The sequence below is a fragment of the Anopheles coluzzii genome, chromosome 3, assembly GCF_943734685.1.
Source record: "Anopheles coluzzii chromosome 3, AcolN3, whole genome shotgun sequence".
Taxonomy (NCBI): domain Eukaryota; kingdom Metazoa; phylum Arthropoda; class Insecta; order Diptera; family Culicidae; genus Anopheles; species Anopheles coluzzii.
The window spans coordinates 43,538,558-43,563,948 of NC_064671.1; the positions used below are offsets into that span (position 1 = coordinate 43,538,558).

At 41.7% G+C, this 25,391-nt stretch overlaps 1 protein-coding gene across 7 annotated transcripts in view; it reads right to left on the minus strand.

Annotated features, from left to right (window-relative positions):
* Positions 1-4,071, minus strand: part of LOC120957121 (protein outspread-like) — a 192,275-nt gene extending 188,204 nt beyond the window's left edge. For all 7 annotated transcript variants that reach the window (XM_040379138.2, XM_049609536.1, XM_049609535.1 and 4 more), the window contains exon 1: positions 3,078-4,071. In XM_040379138.2, the coding sequence (XP_040235072.2) occupies positions 3,078-3,197 (120 nt within the window). In that variant the 5' untranslated portion in view covers positions 3,198-4,071. The remainder of the gene's footprint in view (positions 1-3,077) is intronic.
* Between the last annotated feature and the right edge of the window lie 21,320 nt (positions 4,072-25,391).

Consider the following 25,391-nt stretch of genomic DNA (forward strand, 5'->3'; position numbering starts at 1 on the left):
CGTGACACCCAACCCGGGCAATATCAGCCGACGCAAGCGAACGCGAGGTCTCAAGTTCACTCGATTTCATCAGCTTCCTCCATCATCATCACGAACCGCGAGCCACAGCCGGACCGAGCGAATTAGGTACTCAGCTGAGTGGTCTTCGGTGGGTTCGATTGGTTACTTTTAGGTGATAAACGTAACCGGTGACGATCACCGTTATTAGGCCGGTTTCCGGTGCGAGCTAGGGTGAAGAATGGACGAATGGATGGATGGATGTGAGAAACGAAAATCGGTGCCGTACCATTCTCGAATCCGAAAGCAGGTTACCGAAGTTTGGCTCTAGCGCCTAGATCTCCGCGCAGTGACCCGACAGAGCTTGTGTGCGTGTGAATATGGCATCGTTATTAGGGCATCAGTGTGTGAGACCCACATCGGGAGACACAGATTCCCCCTGATACAGGGCGGAAGGGATTTTGGGGTCAGACATTGGTAAGCTACAGCATCGACTGGGGATGATATTCGGGTTTTAAAGTCCCTAATCAGAAGTGGAAAACTTGGACCTTCTTAGTCTACAACACAATATTTCCAACATCTTCAAAAGTGCCTTTTCACACTGTCGGAATAGACCACTTGTGTCCATTGCTCATCTCATTCCCGAAATTATTCCAAACGCTCAAGAATTCACCTCCAGCAACTTCAAACTTCCTCTCGGAGAGTACACATAGCCTCTCCCAAAGCTGCACACAACTGCGTGGCGTCAGTGCGACTTCGTCAACATGTTGCCGAAACCGATCTTGCTGTTCGGTTGTGAGTGAGGTACAGAGAATACGTTGGTGATTCTCCGTTGCCGAAAATATCTCCAAAACAAGCACGCAGCTCCAAACCCGACACACCTGTACCACACGTTGTCGCCGTTCGAGAATTCGCGGAGCAAAGAACCAACACCGAAAGAGATCGGAAAACGTAACGTCCCAAAATGCGGTGTCCCGCTAGCTCTCGAACCAACCAGCCCCGAAGCCTTGAACGGTTCAACAAAACATCTCAGGTCCAAAGTGCTCTCGCTCGTCTCGAGTTCGGTGTTACGCGCTGTGTTTTTCTTTTCCTCCCAAGAGTGTCTGTTATGTTTGTAACAGCGACCACGGTGGTGGTGGTGTGGTCATCGACGTTGTCTTCCAATTTCTTTCCCCGCCCATCGATAGGTTTCGGTCAAGCAGTTTTGGGGAGGTTTTTTAGTTTGTCCCAGGGGGAGAGTTTTGGAAGCTGTTTTTTGCATAAATTATGCTTCAACCAGACCCTGCCGGATCTCCTTTGTGCTCCTTCACGTCGTCCAGAGTGGTGACTGGCTTGCCTTTGAGAGCGTCTCAAGATCAATCCACAGAGCGTGTGGAGTGTGCTGTGAAGCATATTTTCCAGTGCTGGCGCATCGAGGTCAGCTGGCCAGTCTGCTCCATGGCCCTGACATCTCGGCGCTTTGGACATGTCAGCGTTCTGGGCACACACTACCGGGCAATTCACAGAGGCATCGGGGCGACTGGTCGGTCGACCCGATCCTTTCCACACTCGATCGCGATGTGAATTCACAACCTTCTGACCTTACCCGAGCTCCCTTTCTAGGTACTCAGCCCATTCCTACGGGCAACACTCGCAAAGGTGAACGAAAGCAAAAGATCGGTCAGTAAGGCGCGTCTCTACCCGAGTAAGATCGCGGGTCACCGATCACCGAGCCCCAGCGATGCAAAAGAATTTCTCCATCATGCAACAAGGCAGGCAGTGTTGGATGTTGGAACTGTTGGAATATCACGCGCGCACGTCTCGATTACATACATCCGCGTACGTACGTAGTTTGCTCCGCCAGCAGAACCTCGCGAAAGAATCTCACAGTCACCAATCTGTGTGCCATGGGTCACCCAACCCAATCTTCAGGCGCTCGTTTTGGCACTCGCGCAACCGCAGTGCCGTGTGTACTCGATCGTTAACAATTTCAATAATACCCGCCCGTTCCCCCGGTCTTTGGCGGACGTGTTCTGGCCGCATCGTCGGTCAACCAATTATGTGCAGCAAATAATGTTCTTCTCGGTTTGTGGAAGTAGGATTTTTGAAGGGGAGCCGCCCTTAAAACAGGGTTACGTGTATACGTCGAGGTCGTGGGACGTTGTGGCACGTCGCCAACCCGGCCACAAGCGTGACAACGAGGTGTGGAACGAAGCATTAATTTATGAACAAAATTATAATTAAATTTTGTGAAGTTCCAACATCCCCCGGCACCGAGATGACATCATGCGTGTGTGCTGTACCGAAGAGAACGCATTTCGTAATGCAGTTGCTCCCAAACATGGAAAGGGCTCAAAACATGGATGGGGAGACACGCCGCCACCAGATGGCAATCATCTGGGCGAGCTGGTTTCAATCGGCCATAAATCAATTGCCTAATCATTCGCCCACAACCAACAGGGCGGGTGAGGGGTGCTGGGTGCTATTCACCCCTTGTAGGGGGTTTATAGAGTCAGTTTTCGGAAGCACACTGTTTTGCAACTGGGACAGCCGCTTGCAATGCGGCGATAGCAAATGCGATGCGCTTTTGTGATAAATGACGCGGATTAAAATGAACCACGGCAGAGCGCCACAAGAAAGATAACTCTTATCGTTGACTTTTACGGTCCGTCTATCGTTGAAATTACGAGACAGTATCAAAGTTGAACGTGAACAAAATAAATTCTCATTAATCGAGTCGTTTCGTCGCAAACATAAAATGGGTTTTTCCTGAGTTCCCCCCAAAAAAAAGCAAACGAAATCTGCATTTGCAATGCATTCCCACACCTTCCAGCAGCTGCGAATAACAGCTACAACGGCTGCCGCAAATATGCATCTGCATATGCGCAGCCAACCACACCTACTCACCGGTCCACACCCACACACACACACAAACAGAAAAAGCAAACGACAAATGCGCCCAAACGGCAAACACCGGCCAGTGAGCTACAACTGCACCGCAAACTGCACACGCCACAGATTTTGGGGATTTGGGGGTACCGAAGGGACAAACGGCGAGATAAACAAAAACAACAACAACAAAAAATGAACCCCGAACTTACCCGATTGCATTCCAGGGCGGCGGCACTATGCTCCTCCCGCTGGCGGAAACAGTGCGTGCATTTGCTCTTGTTGAAGATGTTCGGCGAAAATTTACGACACTCGATGTTGCGGCTGCCCATGTTTACTGGAATTATTTCTTTAACGATCTGTCGCAAAAGGGTGAATCACAAACGGACACCGAAAGCACACATCCACACCGACAGGCAGGGAATCGAGAGAAGGGACACACGAACCAAAAAAAACACCTTCTCTTACGCACACATTCACCTTTGAAAACAAAACAAAAAAAATAGCACAAAATTCACGGCGCAAATTTTCACTCTTTATTTTTTTACTTTAATTCGCGCGCACGTTATTTAATTCCATTCCACTGCGGTGAGAAAGATTTTCGATTTTCAATCACTTTTTTGCGATGTTTGAAAGATGCAAGGTCACACACACAAGGAGACACTCCAGAGAGGAAGGTTCGAAAACCTTCTCGCGCCCCCGGTTTAGGCGATCGTACACTGCATCGACTGCATTACACGATGCATTGCGATGGATGTTCCCACCCCCCTTGTGGGAAGGGGAGGGTAAGTTATCGTTAGGTGGGATGTCTACACCTTTTTTTTGGTATTTTTTATTATTATTTCACTTTACTTAATCGCCATCTCCCTGAGGGGAGGTCGGTTGTAGATCGATTTTATTCACACACAAAAACACACACACTTTTTCGTTAATTTTTGGTTCTCACTCGAACAGAACGATACTAAAGGGGGCGATGAATTATTCTTCCCTTGATGATTGAATACACTTGCAAGCCGCACACAAACACTCACTCAATTACGCTCAATAAGGCGTTTTGCTATGATGGTGAGCTGTTTTCCAGGTGCACTTTGCATTCGCTTTTCTTCAATTTTTTGATTTGCATACACACCACATGCACTCGGTGCAACGAAAGGTCGCCCTACGGCAGGCTGAATGCACCTGAGTTGCACCCCAAACCTGTTGTTTCGCACTAATTGTAGAAGAAAAAAAATCAAATTATTAATTCTTCTGCACATCCTGCTGCAATATCGATTTTTTACATGTTTTTTTTGCGTTGAATTATTTGGGGAAAGCTGGCGCAATTGACACTCCACTTTTCCACAATCGCTAGAAACGATCGCGCTCAAATACGCTCGCTTTTATGGCGGGCAATCATTTTTGGGGCAAATTGTTTTCCATCAGCGCAAAAAAAAACAACAACAACAACCAAACCCAAAACAAAACACAATGGGAAATAGACTTGAAATTGTTTTGATTGCAAGTATGTTACTTGGGGTTTCCTCTCAACACTTCACATTGCTGCTTATTATTACTCTACTCATCGTAGCACGTGAGCAGCGGTGAGGCCAGCAAAACACTCCATTATCAGGTTGCTGATCGAACGGAAAAGAAATCACAATGTTATTGGAGTAGTTTTTTTATTGCCTCTTGTGGTAATCTTGAGTTTGCTTTGGTTTTGATACTGTTTGATCATCTGAGTTCGTTTCACTGTATGCTCCCCGATTGGGCAGGTGTGCGTTTGCTATCGAAGTTGTTCCGAAGATATCGCGTTTCACAAGGAACTTTGCCATTCGATTTAGCTTTATGAAAATATATACAATTTGCTATAAAAACAAACAATTAGCAAGAAAACGACTTTAAAGAAGCTCTCGCTAAACATCAATTTGTACTTCAAAGACTGCCTCGGCTTCCAACCCGGCTCAATTTAAACCAATAAATAATGCATTCCACTCCGGTGCATCAACGCACACACTCACACACACAGTCTCTCTAATCCAAACCGCACTGCATCCCAAGGGATGCTGCCGAAAAATAAATGAAAACAAATTGTACACCCTCGTGATCGCTAACGGTCGGCTGAAGAACATAACAATAAAGTCGACACACCACCAAAAACGCAATTCTCCTTCACACACATCCACACAAAGGCACACACGTACGTACGCACACAGCAACACATTTCGTTCAACCTCAGCTTCCAGCTCAACCATGTCGCGTTGCGTATACACTATACCACCAACACTCACACTGGGGCCAAGAACGTTTTGTTTACCCACACGCACACGCAACCGCAAGTCCGGACAGCTCGATCGCTACGCACACCAGTCGACCCAGTTCGTGCTACGGCAGCAGCAACAGCAGCAGCAGCAACAACACAACAAAATGCTCGCAAGTGAAGATCAGCAGGAAACGTACAACAACAACAACAACAACAAAAAGCATCAAAATCGTATGCACCATGTCAAGACACTTGTGCTCACGTGCACGCACGAACGTTGCACACTGCAGTGCGATTGCACCCGAGGTTACTGGTTGCTGGCGTACTGGGGAAGAATGCGATACGATCACCGGTGATTGTTGTTGGTAAGGCTGGAACAGCTCGGGCAGCGTTAAACGACAGGTTGATTTCACAACGTTCGCATGGAGTTCACAAGCCGTGGTTGAATCATTTCTACAAAATATTCACTGTCTTCAAATACACCAAATTTGTGACACATTTCGTTCCTCACTAAAGCTAATGATTGCTTTCCCGATTGGCTTCAAATAATTGATTTTTTAAAGAAAACGTGCATCATGCGTTTGTATTTCATTGCTTGAAATTTAGAAAACAAAAACACAAACACACTACTTGCCTCTTGGTTTTCTTTCGCTCAAAATCACTGGGCCAGTTGAGGTACACAAACAAAAACAATTGCAACTGCGAACTGCGAAATGGTTTCGCACCGTGTAGTAACCTGCTTGCAGAAACAGTCAACAATCCGAACACTGCAAAAGGCTACGTTGGTGTAGTTAGTACTTTATCTTGACGCGCGCGCACACGACAGAAACGCACACCCGACCGACGTCGTTGAAAGCTAAATTTTTTTTAACCCGCAATGTGGCCGGATCTTTAAAGTGAAGCAAAGAGAGCCGATCGAGCCACTCAAATTGCATTTGTTTCGCTCTCAAACCGTTGTAAAAGTCTCTCACACTTTGCATGACGAAAAGTGAGCACGAAACTGCGACGCAAAGATAGTAGAGAGAAAGGGAAAGATGAAAAAACCTGCTCAACCACTCACACGTATCTCTGTCCTTCGGTCAAATTTGCTGACTGCTCTTTTACTTACGGTTGAGCATAACAACAAAAGTTGCTCAAAGTAGCAGGGAACGCTCAAAGTTAACTAATGCTCTCTCCGTATACAATACACTCAGCAACGCTCTGAACAAGGGTCTGAATAGATGATCTGCTGGTGTGCAAACATAACATGCTGGGTCATCACTCTATTCCGCTTCCTTCGTATGACGATAGATGCACTCTATTAGGCCTTGCCAAGTTGGAGCACCGCCTCTCGGTCGCTCAGGCTTCTTTCGTCGCTGGCATATTGCTCAATACGATTGATACTCCTTCACTTCTGTCGCGCTTACATTTGTATGCACCTTGTCGCACCTTACGTTATCGTTTTCGTCTCCAGTTACCTATATGTCGTACACGTTTTGCTCGCAATGAGCCTTTTGTAAGAGCTATGTCGTCTTTTAATAGTACTTCTGATCTGTTCGATTTCAACATATCCTATCCTGTCTACCGATCCCGTCTTCGCTCCTTTTCCGTACCATAAACTCCTTCCAACTCCTTCGTGAATAATTGTATACTATAGTCAGTAAGCACTATTGCTGTAACCCAACGTGGCCGAGCAATTAATAAAATAAAAAATAAAATAAAAATAAAAATAACATAGCTATTTTTACTATATAGTCTAAACAATAGTGTATTTTCGCCACATTTATATACTAACAGGGAAAATTCTGATTGGAGATAGTAAAACTTAGTCTGAAAACAACACATCCTGGAAAAAAAAATCTACATTTGGAGTCTAAGAGATCGATTAAAAACTGTTGTTATAGCTATAAGACATTATAGCTTCGCGGAAAAATAAGAAACTTTGATGAATTCCATGAACTTCAAAGAGCATTGTTAATTTTGCTTGAATACGCATAACTGATCAAATAAATTCCGAAATTACTAAGAAATTATTATTTTCAATACCAATTATAATCACAATCCATAGTTCAGTTTAGGAAGAATTTTCTTTAAATTTAGCTTATTTTATCGAAAACTGATTTGTATAAAAATATTTTAATCAACAAAAACCACTGTGGAAGGTGTTCTTATACTCAAACAGGGATTGACTCAGGATGTTGGTGAGTGTTTTGTCAGCTGGGAATTATATCTCTCTCGGTTCTCAGTGCTGAGGCTGCGGTGCTAGCTCTACACCTTTCATTAGTATATTCAAGTCTTTCTAGTTATAATAAAACTGCTATTTTGAGATTAACATTTTCTTTCGATTTTTCGTTCTCAAATAAAATGACGATCCCCGTAATTTATGAAATATTATTTCGATTTACAAAATTATTTTGTATATTTTCCATACTCTACTTTCTTTTCGGAGGAATTTCAAAATTGTTTGTGGTTAGTGTCTATTACATTTAATTTGGGCATTTGTATTATTACTCGCTGTTTTAAAAGTAATAATTATGAAATTTTAATAATTTTCTTCTAAGACTTCAAGTTTAAATTTTCTTAATATTAAATGCAAGAAAAAAACAAACCAGCAACATTACCTATCGTGAAATGCTAATGTTATTCATAAAAAACCATGTTACTATTACAAAAATAACGATGTTATAATAAAAGATATTTTAACATCAGAACACGATCTCACGATCTGACGGAGAAATACAGATCCTCGTACTCGTACATACTTGCCGGAGTCGACAAGAATTGGGTAGTTAAATCCGAAGTCTAATGCAGTTCTTCAGAACCAAAGTCGAAGTGGATCTACAGCTGCATTCTGGATTATCCATCACTAGGACTTACTGCTGGTAAATTCCATTTGTAAAATAAGATATGATATCTTCTTCCTTTTTAGCACAACAACCGTAATCGGTCAAAGACACTAACGAACTTGCCTATCTATGACTTGTTGGTCTATGCATAGCCTGCATTAGTCCACTTGTAGGTTAGTCCTGATTATGCCGGGGGAGGGGGCCTTGTTTCATACGGATCTTTGTGTTCTCATCATCAATAAATCGGTATGTCATTGTCCTAGTCTTTTCGTCAACATCTATTAAAGTTTGTTTTCGATATTGAATTATCAATATTTATTATTTATGTTGATGACATAAGCTTTCAAAAAATTACAATACCATGTTTTAGAAGGTTTTCCAAGCCAGTTTCGAATGTAATGTAATTCGCCGCGTGCTAGAAGTTAATCCACATCAATCTGATATTTCATTTCCATCATCATATTTTTTATTTCCTCAGCATGATTTTCAATAAGTCTCAAGCTGGGCTGAGTTTGACAGTTCTTTGTGATGCGTTGAAAATCATGTGTAAAAACTGAAATTTTATTCTAAAGCAAATACACCATTTAATAGGTGTTGAAATACATCTTGGAGGCGATGAATAATTATGTGCACATTCGAAAGTCACTTTGAAAATCCCGTAATACTAAAATAACAATAGCAAAACATCGAGTTTAACCATTTCTTGCAACAGAATAAACTTCGTTTTTCTTCTTCCGCTAAACGCTGATTTTGCGTTTATACAACGGTGTAAAGCCCCGAAAAAGAAATGAGTGTCACTTTCGAATGTAAACATTGTTATGCACCGTAACCCTGTAAAATAATCAAAAAATGAAAGAAGTTGTTAGAAGAAATAATAAATCCATTATCCACATGTTTCTATTTTTCTATTTAATCTCATTTATTTGTTGCATTCATTACTTCCTTATAGTAAGAGTATTCTATTCTCAGCTGAATGGAAGTCCCTCTCACTTGACACACTCTATATTCATCTCCAGCAGCATCCGCCAGAACAAGCGGCAAAACACAAAAAAAAAACACATCCCGCTGGTACTAGATCTTATCATCCGCTTCTGAACAATATATTAATCCCCGTTAAGCTTATCATCGCCACTTACGAGAATCGTCAATTTCTTTGCCACCTTGTTGCACTTTCTTACTCTCCTTCCTTGCTCCCCCGCCTCACCATTCCCGCAATATATTCAACATCCCTTTGCCATCGAAAACACGGCACGATAATTCTTCCTTCAATCACAGCACGATCTAGTGGCTGACGGTACTTCTGGCGTGGCAAACGGCGGGCAGGATCGCGAGGCGTAATAGAAAAGTTGACGAACACGGGGAAAGGAAACCTCTGCACCGGGAAACGGCAGAGAAAGACGGACAGAGAGAAGAAGAGAAGAAAAAAACTCTCGTACAAGCAGAAGCGTCATTGATGGAAAGATTTATTGCAGGGTACGGTGGCATCCCTCATCTCATGCCGAAGCCGTCGCCTTCAGCGCCATTCTGCCTGCGAATGGTTTGATTTGACAATCCATTCCCTGTCTCCCTTTCCTGCCCTGCCCACCCGGTGCCAGAGTTTACACCAGTAGCCAGAGTAACATTCTTGCCATCGTACGGGAGCACCTCCGGGTAGCGTAAGAATCCCAGCCGTCGAGAATGTTGTTCCCGTGTCCAGGGCGATGCAGCTTGTCAGATTAGTTGCAACATACTGGCGCAACGGGGTCGTGTGGGGACACGCGCGTGCCCACACTCGGGCCCCCTCTTCAGCTTCTCTCATACGCATTCGGCAGCTTCCGCATCGTCAGCGTTGTTTGGAGCATGGAATGGGTTCAAATTGTTCTCCAATTGCACCTCCTTTTCCCCCCTCAACGTCAGCGATGCAACTCCAGTAGCAATGATAAAGTCAAAGCAGCATCCTTCTGCTCCACCGACAGAAGCCTTCAAGTGAGTTCTAATGGAGTCAGAGAAAGAGGGGGTCTAGAATACCAGCGACCTTCTCCCCCTTTACATCGAGGCTCAAGATCGAATGGTCTTATCTTCGGTGTATGTGTGTCGAAGCAAGATTGCATGGAATCTCTTCCTTGTCCGCGGGGACCACCATTGTCCGGCGCGAATGATGAATGATGTAATCTTGCCCATTCCGTACACCTTCACGATGGCCTAGAAACTGATTCCTTTGGAGCTTGGAGGTATGCAGGCAACGGCCACCGGGACCGGGCATCCCCAAGTAGCATCGCGGGTGGAATCTCGCGTATGCGACCTTCTCCTTCGTCGCCGGTGGACAACCTCGGACCAAAGAACGCATCGAGAATGTTTTCCTACCTGAAAGCTCCTACCGTGTTTTACCTAAATGCTTTGAAAAGCAACACAAAAAAAAACACACACACACAGAACCTAACGAAAGAACGCGAGCGACCCGCTTCTTTTGACGATACGATCGAAAACCGACCCGACCCAGGTTCCGGACAACCGATCGGATCGATAGCCCGCGAAAGGTTCGTAATTCATCGCAATGGACCTGTCGTGCTTCTTGCGGTACAGTGTTTGCAAAACGAGCAGGTTTCCACAACGGGACTTTCGTCTCGGGCTCGAGAGCCTTACCGGGGTGGTGGTTTGGGCGGTTGTTAATCTCCCTGGCCGCTCAGCTTCCAGAGTTTCACCTCCGAAAAATGGTTGTCCGTGCGCTTCAGACGCACGATCTGGGCTTCCCGTTTGATGTTCCATCAGCGTCCGAGTTGGACATCCTCGCGACAAGCGACACACACACACACATATAGAAGATGTCCGTGGGATTGATAAGCCCCGGCAGAACTTGGTCAGTAATTCATTGTGGACCACGGAGAGCCTCAACTGCCTCTCACGATCTAACCCCCATGCGTGGGTCCGATTCGGGTGCCAGGAGACGGACTCGACAGTTTGTTGGCCGGCGTTCACATGCACACGATCGCTCTCGTGCGTAATCAACGGTGAACGATCTTGGGACATAATTCACCCTGACCCGTTCCGGCGAGTGCTGCGCGAGGGCGCTTATCTATTCGATTCGTTTTGCAGCTTGGGGAGAGTCGTTTGGGGGAGCTGGGTAGGACAAGTTGCAACTGTGCGCGTGTGTTTGTACATTCAAATCGATTTCAAATGCACTTGCTACCTGTTGCCGCATCCAGGCCACATTCAACAGTCTCTCTTCCCCTGGAACGTTTTCTTCCACATCGTCAAGCAGTTGAAATGCAACGGTCGTTCACTCGGTTTCTTTGTATAAGTATGAACGCGATCGCACCCTTTTTTCATCTCGCCAGGATGATTAGGATATGTGCATCACACACACATACACACACTCACATACATAGGGGATAAAACGCAAGAAATAGCCACTGGCGGACAGTAATGCGGAGAAAGTAGCCCGTTGTGTGATGGCTGGCCAGCTGGTCAGCTCGATATGCGATACGATCTTGCTTGTGGTGTGGCGGCTTGGGGAGGAAAAATTTTGATTAACTCCAACATCCAGCATCGTTACGCTGCAGTGCACACGCTCCGTACCAACATTTCCAGACACTTTCAGGAGAGGATCTTTTCTCCATCAGCCTGTCCTTGTGAAAGCTAAACGCTAAGAATGTAGCAGCGCCCGTTCCCTCTATTGGTTCCTCTTTTTTTCAAATTCGTTTGCATTGCCTCACGTAAGCTTTCCCGCGGAATTGCCTGCAGGAGAAAATGAATGAATCCGCGGGGGCAATGCACTCGATTGCAATCGCTATGCCGCGCTACGGTAGCGATATCGATCGTCACACAATTGTTGTACGATTGCATCGTTAAACGCTGTTACGCCGCTCGAGAGAAGGGTAGCTTAAATGATTTGGCTATGGATAGTGAGTGATGCAAGCGAAGCGTTGCATGAATTTTTTGGGTTTTGGGGAAAAATTAATTTGCATTAGCTTGGGTGGAGTTACGTGATGGTTGTGGTACCTTATTCTCAAATTGGTAAAAAACAAGCCTAGATTCATTTGGATTGCATAAGCATGTCAACATACAGACGTGTCAATAGTGATGTTTTGACAAACTTTAAGCAGTTCTCTATTGTTCAGCACGCTGTCCTGCTCTGAAACCCTATGAAAAGCACTTAATCGCCCTTGTTATTTGTTTGTACTTAACAACATGACAGTCATGGGTTTAAGCCTCGAATGGAACGTGCCCCTATAAGTAGGACTAACTATCCTGCCACAGGTAATCAATAAGTCACTGAAAGCCAGGCCAACTCCTGATACAGGCCTCGGCCGACAACGGTTGTTGTGCCAAAAAAGAAGAAGAAATAAAAAAAAAGATAAGACAGATTATTGCCTTCGATAAAGTTTATATAAAAAAATGAGTCCACCATTCGTTAGTTATCCCAACATTTTCGCCATGGCGGAAGAAGACAAACGTGTAAGCATGTGTTTAAGTGCTATTAGTTAGGAGATGCTATATTGCCTGCAACTCAGCGATTTCCGCTTGCTGACATGTATGTTCCTGTTACCAAGGTTCTTTTTTACTGTTTTCTCGGAGCATTTTGGCCAAACAAATCCAGCGATGTAGTACCTTTTCACACGGTCTTCATCTTCAGATTCCTTTGGAGCTTCCTGTCGCTTAGAGTCGTTAGACATTTGGAACCAGGGTTTCTTTCGATGCTATTGTAGATGCCAGATCAGGCTTATCCGACGTCCACAAACTACCGCACGTTGTCCGTTTTCGTCTCGATGAGGAGCCGTTCCTTGACCGTTTCTGAACGAAGTTGCCGAACGTTTTGTGTTCGATTGATAGAGCTTTCAAATTATGACTGCTGACTTAAGAGCTACTATTTTTATAATTTGCAATTGACATTGTGTCAGTGCGAGTGAAGGTAAACCCATGAAAAATCGACAATGTTTAGTTAATTGGTATTTGGTATCAATGATTCCTAGAATGTACATTAAGTGATTAAAATAGATTTTGAATTTGTAACAAACAAAAAATTCCATTCTACATATTTCGCAGTTATGCTAAGTTTGACTAGTTTATAGCAAAAATGTTGGGCTGTTTTAACCTATTTTAAGACCAAATTACTATCACTTCCATTTGCCACCAACACACCAACAAATGATGGGTAACCCTCCATACCAATCGATAAGTGTCACTTCCTTCTGTGGGACAACTTTCGCTTTGACTTTCCCTGCCGAAACGTGCCGCCCAAATTATAGCCACAATGCATCGCTTCCTGCTTTCCTCGCCACCTAACCTAGAAGGAAAAGCCCGATTCACACTCCGGCAAACCACTCCGATCTAGCACCGACTACAGCTACCGTCTACTTCCTATACAGCTCCCCCCGTGCCTTTAAGTGATTTTGTTAAAATTCAATTTCCCGACCACGAAATTAAAGGTCCAACACCGAAGCCCAATGCGAGGCGGTATCGTTCAATGCTCCTAGGCTAGTCCCATTCATAGCCTCGCTGACTAAATTGAAATAGAAGAAACAAAAACCAACGACCGAACACAGGAAGGAAACCTATTCCTTCACCTTCACCGCATTACGCATCACGGCAGTGGGCATTCGCTGATTTTTGCGGCAACGGTACGGCAACCCCCCTCCACAATTAACCCTGCGATAATAAACATAATAAACATAACCGCAGAAGGCGCCACCCCGTTTGCCACACTCCGATCGAACGCCGTTTGTCAATCGTCAGTCAAGCGCGATACGATCCGAGCCGGTCCAAACATCCACACATTCTATTTCGCGCCCCCGGCATCCGCGTCTCCTCGCCAATCGGAGCGTTACAGGTAGAAAGGACCCCCCAGTGATGGGTGGTGAAGGCTTTCACCTTTCTAACCGCTCCGGCAGGGATGTTTCGCGATGGGAGAAAGAAACACAAATCGTACAATCATAACGCTTGGCGGAATTTAATGGGATGTGGTGGAAATCAAACATAGCTTACCGGTTGGAGCAACAACAAAAACACACTCACACACGATTGGCGGTTGGAAGGGTAAGAAAATCAACAATGCGCAACTACGCACCGCTGCACAACATCAATGCAATGAGCAATCGCGGTAATAATTAGTGCAGCTAGCTTTGCATTCCTGTTGATCGATTTTTCCTGTATGTACGGGAAGGAATGTACCAAGAGGAAATTAGTACAAAGGCAAAGAACTAGAAAGTAATGAACAATTGTGCTTAAAAAGAAGTCATATGAATATACCCTATTACGATACGCATTCTCCGCACCGAATGTTTCAAACCTTTTTCCTAATGTTTCCCTTTCCTTAATGAGCATGAGGTGCTTTGGTGCTTTATTTACCTAATTCGATTTTCAAGTAAAACTTCAATTGGAATTGTAATTAATATTAATTATAGTTGTTAGTATCTACTCTGGCAAACTAATTGCAAAATCAATGAGATGAAATGTAAATTACATACGATTAAAATTGGTTTTTACTGTCTTAAATCTTCAAGAGCCCTGTAATCTAGTAGCTGTAAAATATTGTAAAAACTAATCTGAAAATGAAATCAACACTTTTACTTTTACTTGACGTAAACGTTCTAAGGGGACTTGTCAGCCTATACAGGCGTCCCCCGAGTTACGACCCCCTCGAGTTACGACGATTCGCAGATACGACGATTTTGATTTTGACAGTTAAAAGTTGTCATTGACAAGAAATTGATGTATTTTTTTGAATTTCTGGGCTGATAACCGTTATACACACATTTCCAAAGATTCCACAACTACCCTATATTGAATATCTATATTTTATACGGCTTTTAAAATATAATTATTACATTATTGAACATTATTTTAAATAAAATACACGATATCATAGATTCCGACTCTTCAAGTTCGGTTATAAACTTTATATTCATAGATATTCGACATACGACTTTTTCGACTTACGCCTTGCTTTGGGACATTTTTTCGGTCCCAAATACAGTCGTATCTCGGGGGACACCTGTATATGTTTTCAAGACCTATTTTCAGTGCCGCGCAACCGGATAGTTTTGGACAGTAAATTCTAGGCTTTAACCCATGGAGAATATGATATTGATGCATTGTAAAAACATGTTTTTAGCATAGCTGCATCACTAAAGGTTTTCTGCACCATTCTCAACAATCCGCAGCAGACCATTAGTTGCGCAAACATAAATGTTGCGAGTTCTTGCGCGACAATTATTACCAACTCGAAAAACGAGAAATATACATGAAGCAGCCTCAAAAATAAATAAGGTCTCGTATCCGGATGTTCGACGTAAAACTTTAACAGGGATGCCAAAAACACATTTATTGACAAATAAAAAATAACAATCGGCCAATTCCTTCGACGAGTTTGTATTGTTTATTCCAGGTGCTCAAACTCTTCAACATTTATTCGTTAATTTATTGGCTAACTTAAAAAAGTAATAATAAAATATGTTGAATAACTTATTGTTGTAGCAAAAGATTCAGGAACGAAAGCAAATGAGCAAAAAATTTGGTTAGTGCCGTGACCAGGATCTCAATTGCAAGATTTTTGCAAATTTATCTAAATAATCATATTGTGTTCGATTCTTCTTCTAAAGTTTCGTACTACTTGATGCGTAAATATTTCACAGTTCTTCTCAATTTATAGATCACCTACCCCACAAGCGATGTTACCATTCCGTTCTGCCTCCCTTTCCAATGCCATGGTGAATGCAAATGACTTGTGACACAATTCGACAGCAAAATTGAGGTCCCGATCCCGTACTCAAAGCAAACCCTTTTCCTACCCATCCTTCCCATGTACCCTGTACCAGTACTGTGGCGCTCAGCATAAAAACAAAAGCATCACATGTGTAGCATAACACAAAATGCAACGGTCGAAGCACAGTGCGTGGTTGGCGGTAAAATCTGGCACGAGCCATATTGTCACCGGCGCAAAAGTTTCACATTACACGCCAGCCCCGCATGCGTACGCGTACGTATTTCCATCCGTCCATCCAGCCACTCGGACAAGCGACAGCTACAACATACAGGGCACATACATCATAACGCGGTATCGGCGACAAGTGGTCAATTGAATGGAGCAATTAACATAAATACCGTTGCCCATAGAAAGCCGCGGGTGAAAGGAACGCTGGCTGCGTACTGCCAAGTGTTGGTTTTTGGTTGTAACGATTGTGATTTTTTGTTGTTGTTTTGCTTTCTTTTGTTTCAGTATTTGGAACAGTGTTGTCTTCGTTTGTATCTGATGCGGGTTTGAATGTTTTTAATGTAGATTTTTTCGGTCCACGCTGATCAGAAACGGTGACAAACGTACATAAAATGTTGAACTTCACTGTTGAATCGCAGTGGTATGCAATGAAAGGGCCTTTCTGTGGGGTAAAAAATAATCAAAAACATCGTTAATCCCAGACCATCCCCATGTCCGATGCAAAATTGAAGATATATCAGAGGCGATGCGCTGCTACGAAAAATGCTGACCTAGAATGTTGAAGGCGAGGCAAACATTCGCTAAAGAAAGATTAATGATGATGATCGCATACAATCGATTTCACTTTCATTTATGATGGGTTTCTTTTGAGATTATTTTTAGTAGTTTTAATATACAAATAAGTGTATACATTCAAGAATGACACCATTTTTTTTTATTACAACATTCTTATTTTCTTACAAATGCAATATCAAAATAACTGTCAAATAATCAAAAAATCCAATATGAGAGGAAAATCCTAAAAAATAATCATCAAAACAAGCTATCATGCTTATCTTCCTCGAATACTTTTGTTCAAGGTATTATTATTAATATTTTTATCTTTTTACATATGCCGTATCTATTTATGTTTATTTATTTTTTCGCATAACACAAATAGTATGTTTAAATAACAATTCAGGCTATTTAGCGGAATTTGGGGCAAGAGTGCCACCAAGCATTTTTCCTTAAAAACTTTAATTTAATGATCAATTGTGTATACAGTTGGTTGCTTTCCAATGACTAAGTATTCTGAGCCTAATTGCATATAGACCAATCGATATTTCCCATTGTTTTGAACTTATTTATATTGAGTTTCAAAATAGAGCAGAATATTATAATTTTTTAATCCAACCAAATAAGCTCTCAAAAATCATGCGAACAATCAACCGAGATAATATTTACACCACCGTATAGCTGAGAAAACGTGAAATTTTTCGTGGGGTTAGTTGAAAAAAACTTTTTTTTTTGTCACAGAAAAATTCAATTTCAAAAAAGTTACAACTTTTGGGGCAAAAGAGCCATCTCTGTTTCACTGTTTCTAGACGACCCAAAAAATTTTCCGCGACAATTTTTGGCGACACTTTCTATTTGTCAAACCGTCCTTGTTTTAGCACGAATGTATGGCTTACTTCGATCGTAATGTCGCGAAACGCGAGCGTTGCCTTTCTGTGAAAATTTCACAAACCCGCGACAATCACGGTTGCCTCTGATTTCGTTCTAAAACTGAGATGTTGTTTTAGAACAAAGAGCTCGCAGAAAATTTGTCGCGGTACAAAAGTTGGTCGTCTAGAAGCAGTGTTTGGGGCAAGTGTGCCACCATCTTTCATAGGCGCGAGCTGTCAAAAATGTAAACATTGTTGTAGCGTGCTGCGGAATGGTGCGCTATTGTGAGCGGATTCCACGCCAGAAAAACAGAACAGTAACAAACCATATTGTGGTACAATTGGTGGTCAAAAAGGGTTCATTGGTGACTAAATACATGTAGGAATACATACACTAGTGGTACAAACGTAATAATTTCCAATTATCTAAGAAATACGGTTATTTTAACCAGGTGGCCGTCTTGCCCCATACGAGTGGCACTCTTGCCCCATAGCCCAAAAAAGAACGTCTTTTTGGACCCTTTTTAAAACGCTTCAAAAACTGTTTTGTTTGCACTTTTTTCAAGCGAAACTCATTTATAAGTGAGGAAATAGATGTAAAATGGTTATGAGATTTAAATCGGCTCTTGAAAAACATGTTTTAATGAGTTATAACTTGAAATGCTTAAGGTGGCACACTTGCCCCAAGTTCCGATACGTTTCCCGACATTGGTCGTTCTTATTTCTGCCGTTCGGAAGCATTTTTCTTTTCTCCGTTCTTTTCTTCCTTAATTCTCTTTCCTATAATTAAGAAATCTTTATTCGTTCGGATCCCGATTTAATTTAAAACATTTCATAAGAAGATATCTTTTCAGCCTTTTATTCGCTGCATTTGGCATAAGTTCCATCTTCGTTGTTTCGTTTTTTTGTTATAATGAGCAATATTTCTGTCAAATGAGCAAAAATTCTGTTTCGTTTCTGCACATCATAAACATAGTTTTTGTTAGTTTTTCCTATTTTCAAAAATAAATGTGGTTTACGAAGTGTTTGGGTAAAATGTGCATCATACCGATCTGGTGAATTGGATACATTGATTCAACTTATCAGTATCAGTAGGATGGCAATCTAGTTAAGGAAAAACGATCACTATCAATTCACCATATTGTTTGAGGATTTGCGCCTAAAACTATGCAATTATTAACGACCAGTAGAATCATATGGTCCTTTCAAATGATGTCATTTATGTTTTATTGACATTATTATTTTTTGCAAAATTTTATAGATAAAAAAAAACATTCTGTCCTGAGTGTGAGTGTGAGTGAGTTTGCATGAAAAATCCAATTAAAATGCATTAGGCATGTTGTTAAAATTTTCTACAATAAAAAACATAATACCAAAAAGTGTATGCTGTTCTTTACAAACATAATGCAGGAAAAAATGTTATTGATTCTACTATCTTCTTCTTCTTCTTTGGCTCAACAACCGTTGTCGGTCAAGGCCTGCCTGTACCACTTGTGAGCTTGGCTTTCAGTGACTAATTGATTTCCCCCCATAGCAGGATACTCAGTCCTTTGTATGGCGGCACGGTCTAGTTGGGGATTGAACCCATGACTGGCATGTTGTTAAGTCGTACGAGTTGACGACTGTACTACGAGACCGGCATTCTACTATCACCACATTGTAAAACAATTTTTTTTGCAACATTTTTTATCCTCCTCTGAATGGTGCTACGAAATATGTTATTGTTATTGCAAAACACATTCCAAATTGGTACGTGGGATCCTCTACTGCAACACCTCACGTACGAAACTAAGTATCGCAACGACTCAATAACAACCGCACCCCAACCAGCTGAAGATGCTGAGGCGTTCAAACGCACGGCATTGATCTGCAATTCATCAAACTTGAAACCAGCCAGCCCGTGACACACAACACAAAAGCAAAACAAACCATCATCGTCCGTTTGCCACATTTCCGCCATCTGGATGAGTGAAAAGCTCGAGGGCGCAACCATTGGCAAACCCCTACGCAGTACGCGTACCCGGCTGCACGACGGTACCGTTTGCCGGGCGTAAAGAGTATTCTAAAAATCGACGACCCTTCCTGCTTGTTTCAATTTTCTGCTTTGTAAGTATGCAAAAATATGCAAACGAAATAAATCATTCATTGGCACGCGCGAGCGGCACATTTTCGCATCGCACCTCGCTTGGCGAGACCATCCAAAATGGTTGGTTGCGAAAAACATTACAGAAAGTGTCACCGAAAAAAACAACAAGGTTTAACGCAACAACGCACCAGAGCGGTTTCCCCTGCGCACCCTGCGCGGATAAATGGGCGTGTATGTATATTTATATTCCTTCGAGCGAACAAATTCCTAACGGGATCCCTTGAACATTATGCATCCCGCAACCCGAGCCCAATCCCTTTCCCGAGCACCATTGTGCTACGATTCAATGTGTCATTTTGGGTTGATCACCTAATGATCGCGAGATGATGAGGATGGATGTACGCAAATTACGATCGATAGGAAGAGACCATCAATCACGGGCGCGCTCGTCGCAATTCAATGAGCTTTGCGTTGCGCTGCGCCGGTTTGGAGAAAGCTTTGCGCTACGTACGTACGGTGCACTAAACTGTGCACACCTAATCCTTGAATAATGATGATGCACCCCTCCCCCTTTCGGTGCAATGAGCTGCGTGTCAAAATACCGCAACGCCCATGGCTTCACTTTTGATTGACAATTGCGCAGACAGATCGGACGCGTCTGAAGATGCACTTTTGGGCTTCCGCCATTTGCATATGCGAATACGGGTTTGGTTCAACGGTTCAGTAGTGCTCTTTGCGAGGGCTGACCGTGGGGTCGAATGTTGGTTCAAGGAAATTGTTAACATAGAAGAAAGTCACCGTTGTTATGAATGTAGTATTACGCGGTAGACTGTTATAGTATAGATAGGGCTGTTATAGTACTGTATGTACTTACTGTACTTACGTTATACGCAAAATATGTTGTACTTACTGAAATATTTTATTTATTAAAAAAGACGTCTAATATCGGAATTATTTGACATTCATTAATATTAATTTTACATAATTGCCTTACAAGAAAATCAACCAGAAACATGTACGTTTGCTCTAGACTGCTAGCTTATTCAAAGTTGTTCATTTTATGATAACAGCTTAATTTCCAATCAGCTCGGATGACAAAGATGCTAGAAATATAGACAATATAACAAACTCCACTTGATAATTTGAGTAAATTTGTATAAGCAACGATATAATACATTATGCTCTTACTTGTTTAAACATACAATTCCATCCTACAATAAAAAAAAGTTCATTTCTTACAATGTGTACTATTTTAATTATTCTCCGAACTGTTTGATTTGAAAAATAAACCAATGAACTTAGCAAACAAAGTTTTTTTTAACATTTTAAGAAATTTATAATATGTGCACTAATTAGAAATTAGTCCTCAATCTCAGATGTTTGTTACATCCTCTCGTATCTATCTATCTCGCATAAAGATCAGAACATCAAGCGAAGATTCTAAGATATTCCAAAAATTTTATTACCTACACAGTTACACCTACAGATAGGTGTTTATAGAAGGTGTTATTTAGGTGTTATTTTGAGGATGATTGCAAATGCACCAAGATGGATTAGACTAGGAGAATTGTTTGAGGAATGCCACACTATGGTTGTAGATGTAAGCCTTCTGCTCAAAAGAAAAAAAAACCGCGAAAAAATGAAAGCTTTAATCTCATCGTTAATACGAAATCTTTACATTAGTTAGTTATAGTTCGTGTAGGTATGAAACAACTATAATACTATACGACACCACCATCCATCTATTACAAAATCTTACATATTAAACACCTTGAAGGAGTCAGACAAAAAGACGTTGAACAGTGCTGTGCGCTGAATCTTACGGAATATATACTAATTGTTGAACTATTCGTTAATGAAGTTAAATTTTCAATTCAAAAAAGAAGCAGAGGTGTAATTTTGGGTATAGATACGAAGGTTAACCAAAAGATTCATTTAACTGATTGTTTGATTCTATAGCAACACAGTATTTTAACTTCGTCTTTAAATCTAGATGACATTAACTGTCCAGGGATCGCGCTTGGTGAGGCTTGGCCACTATTTTCCAAATTTTGTAACTGAACGTGTATCATAACGGTTCATGTAAACCAAGAACTAACTAAGAACATGCAGGGCACAGTGCAAACCTATTGCATTTATTCAAAGATAGCTTCCTCTGAAAAAATATAACTATAAATACGAGGTGGAGGTTGGAGCTGTTTTATGATCAAAACAACAACAGACTTCAACAAGTTCCTTGAATTTAAGTAGATTTTTAGCCTTTTCCTACTTGTTTGCATTGATTTTGAAACAACAGCCATTTATTTATTATCCAGCTTTTGTTTTATGGGTATGAGAGTTTTTTTTTTTGCTAAGCAAAATAGAAAAATGTAAATTATGAACCAGTAAAGTTAAATATTGCTTTGACCCTCATGTTTTAGATTACAGGCATTTTGCTTGATTTTGAATTCACGCTTAAACATGTTGCTTACAAGTCTGCTAGCCAGGAAGACCAAAATATTGTCAACTTTGAAGAAAAGAATGATGTTTTAATAAGTCATTTCATTTCTTTTAAAGTATAGACACAAACTTGCAAGCATCCTATTTCGCTTTCTAGCAAACTACATACTTGCAATTCATTCGCTATCACCAAATGAATCAAGCCAAGCTTTACACTCTTGTAACCTTTTACCAATCATTAGCAAGACCTCACCGAAATCGATTTACTACTCGCACAGCCCTGATCCATCAAATCTAATGTCCCTGGGCGAATCACCACCACCGCCATCTTTAGGGCGGTTTGCAAAATGAAGCTATTTAGCAAGCACCCCGTTCCTGCTACATCCCTTTCTCTCATTTATGTCTGTGTCTGCACGTGTTTAATAGCGATTTAATCACAGCTTTACTGCAGCACCCCACCAACAGCCGCGAATGTGTAGGCTCATTAAGCTTTGCAACAAAACGAGACGGTTTTGGGACGGCCCGCGGGAAAGTTGCGCTTGCCAGTTTAATCGAAAGCTTCGGCAGCAACACATCCCTTCCTTTCGTTTCTTCTTTATAGGCTGCCCACACACACACACGCGCGCGCTGCTAGTAGCACTTTTCACTTCTTTACTTTCCCAAAACGGTAGGCCGTTAGTTCTCCTGCGCCCTTCCCTCCCCCTTTGCTTTGACTTGGTCTATTGGGGAAGCCATTTGGCGTGCAAGAAGCGTTTGGTACTCATTTTTAAGGTCACTAAGCAGAAGATCGGTCCAACGTTTGTGTGTGGAGCGAGTGCATTCGGTGCACTTTGCGAAGGTACGAGTGTGTCCCATCCGGTGGCGCCAAGTGCCAAGTCTCAAGTGTCGAACAGATCGTGCGCCAAACAATTCCACCGAAACAACGACCCACCCCTCCTGTCGATGAGGTAGTCTGTCGGGTGGGCTGACCGCGCGGAACGAATCTTTTTCATCCGAGCCGCGCGCACGCGCGCCCCATCGCACAAATTGCAATGATCGGTGAAGATTTATGGTCCTCGGACGCTCGAATAGAAGTGTGAGGTGATCGGACCGGCTTCCCGGCTTCCGACACACTGCCGCTTGGCGCACTCGAGCAGCCGTCGCTCCCGTCGCACAAGGACCCTCTCGCCCATTGCCGCCCCATGCGGTAAGGTGAGAAAAGTGATGCTTTTCATAATGAAATCATCGACCGTTGGACGGTTGGTCGTTTGAAGAAAGTGGCCGATCTTGAACGGCGATGCAGACGATGCATAGTACAATGCAGTTTCACCCGCCTAGTCTCCTCACCCTCCTAGCCCCATCGATCTTACCGTACGGCCGGCCATTGCAAGGTAGCAAGAAGATCGTCCCCTGCTTACAAAGCTCTTTCTGGCGCGAAATAATAGAACGAAGATATTACACCCCGCACTCCTCATTCAGTCCCTTCCAACGCACCCGTTTGGCGTGCGCCTCTTTGCGCTCGATGACTTAGTGTACGGTAAATCGGTGGGATGAATTATGAGCCGTTTGTTTGGCACCGTGGCTAGAGTGCAGCTTTATGCAGATTTGTCTCCTTTAAAATGTCATATCAATCGCCCGGCAAGGATCGACCCGGGACCCGGGTGTTTGCTCGCAGGGTCCCGTAACGATGTTGTTAGGCGTTTCGATGGGTAATGGAACTGACAGGCCTTTCGGGTGACAGTGTGCAGAGTGTGCGCCTGCCATCCGGGGGCCTAGACGCTTGATCCGGTCGAGGACCTTTTTGTGGTTGGTGAGACGGGTAATTTACATTTTCAACGTTTACGGAGAGTGGTTATCCGGGGGTGTTGGCTGCAGGTTTGATGGTACATAAATCTTGCACACATCCGGGGAGCTGTGGTGGAAGCAGATTAGATGAGGTAATACGAACAATAGATGCATCTTGATCTTGCAAGCACTCGAAATGATACTTTGTTGATGAGGTGAATCAAGAAATCTCGTATGAGCAACAAACACACGGCAAGACGTTGCAAACTCTTTTAATTGATTGTTTATGTATGTACAGCAGAATTTATTTCACGATTTAGATACAATTAAATGGTAAAATTGCATTTTTTTTAAATATTGTTTTGAGAAACAGTCTGTTCATGTTTTGTTCATGAATTCTATTAATTTCACATATTTTTTTAAGATCATACAAATTGGCCCAACCATATAAATGTTTCAGCTGATTTTCTTATCAACAACTCTTAATTTGTTAGTTGTTTCCCTTATGTTTTGCGTTAGTTGATTGATTGGCAACGTTAAAATTAATTTAAATGATAAAAATAATCTGGGCAGCATCAAATAAATCATGCGATTTATAAAAAAATATGGGCAGCATCCATAGATTTTGAATGAATTAAGGTTTCATTGTCTTCTTACATGGATAAATCAGAGATTTTTTTTATCTCGAAAAGTTCACAAATCGCAGGAAAAAATAGCAAAATTAATTGCAAATGTCAATTTTCTATGATACGGTAGTGCATGCACGATTTTCGTATGTGTTTTAAGAAACTCTAGTAAGGAAACTTTTCATGATAGATTGGAACTTTCTTATTTATGCCTTGCTTTGCTTATTTTCAATATTTTTTTATATTATTTTTTTCTTTTTAATTGTCGCTAAATTTTGACTGTAACTCACCTATTTTTGTCTCGAAGGCACCCATTTTTGACAGTGCGCATCATTTTTTGTCTCTAAAGCATCAATTTTTTACCGTGAGTCAATCACTTTATTTACAAAATTCAACGTAATATCTGAAACTTTGTGTTCCGAAATTATTAAAATTAAGTTAAGTAGTAAATAAAATCATTAATAGAATTTAACATAAAACAATTGTTTTGCCAACATTGGAAATGTTAACGGAGTAGAAAAAGCTGGCATATAATTTTAGGTGTAAACAATTGATTTTAGAATTTATATAATTTCACTATATTTTCTCAAACAAAACAATCAAATTACTCAGTTTTTGTAATGTTTGTGTGATGTAAAATTACAATTGACAAAAATCTGTAAAAATATCTTTAAACATTATCATGATTCCTACAATAGTTAAAAATTGATGACTTGCAGACAAAACTAGGTGCTTTAGAGTCAAAAATTGATGTGCACTGTCAAAAATTTATGCCTTGGAGCTAAAACTAAGTGGCAACGACTGTAATATTTCCCATTCTATGTTTATTGTATTTATTCCTAACTTCTCTCTATACATCGAAAATATTGTTGCTTATATAGCTTTATCGAATCGCATAGGAAAAAAGAATTAGGCAAAGGAAAATAAACTATTATTCTAATTATGAATAACGCTAAAGTATGTTTATTTTACTCTCTTTTTTATTTAGAAGGAACGGTCCAAAACGACCGTATTGCTTAATTTTCCTTTTTATTTTACAACACAACCAATATTAGCTTGGTAAAATACAAAATAATTTTCAAGGGGGAAAAGTATGACATAATTAGGTATGGTAACTAATCAATTAAAGATTGTAAGGTCTGTTTCAATAAATAATGTGCATGAACTCTCGTATTGAACCAATTCTCAATGTATGATACATGCATTTTTTTGTC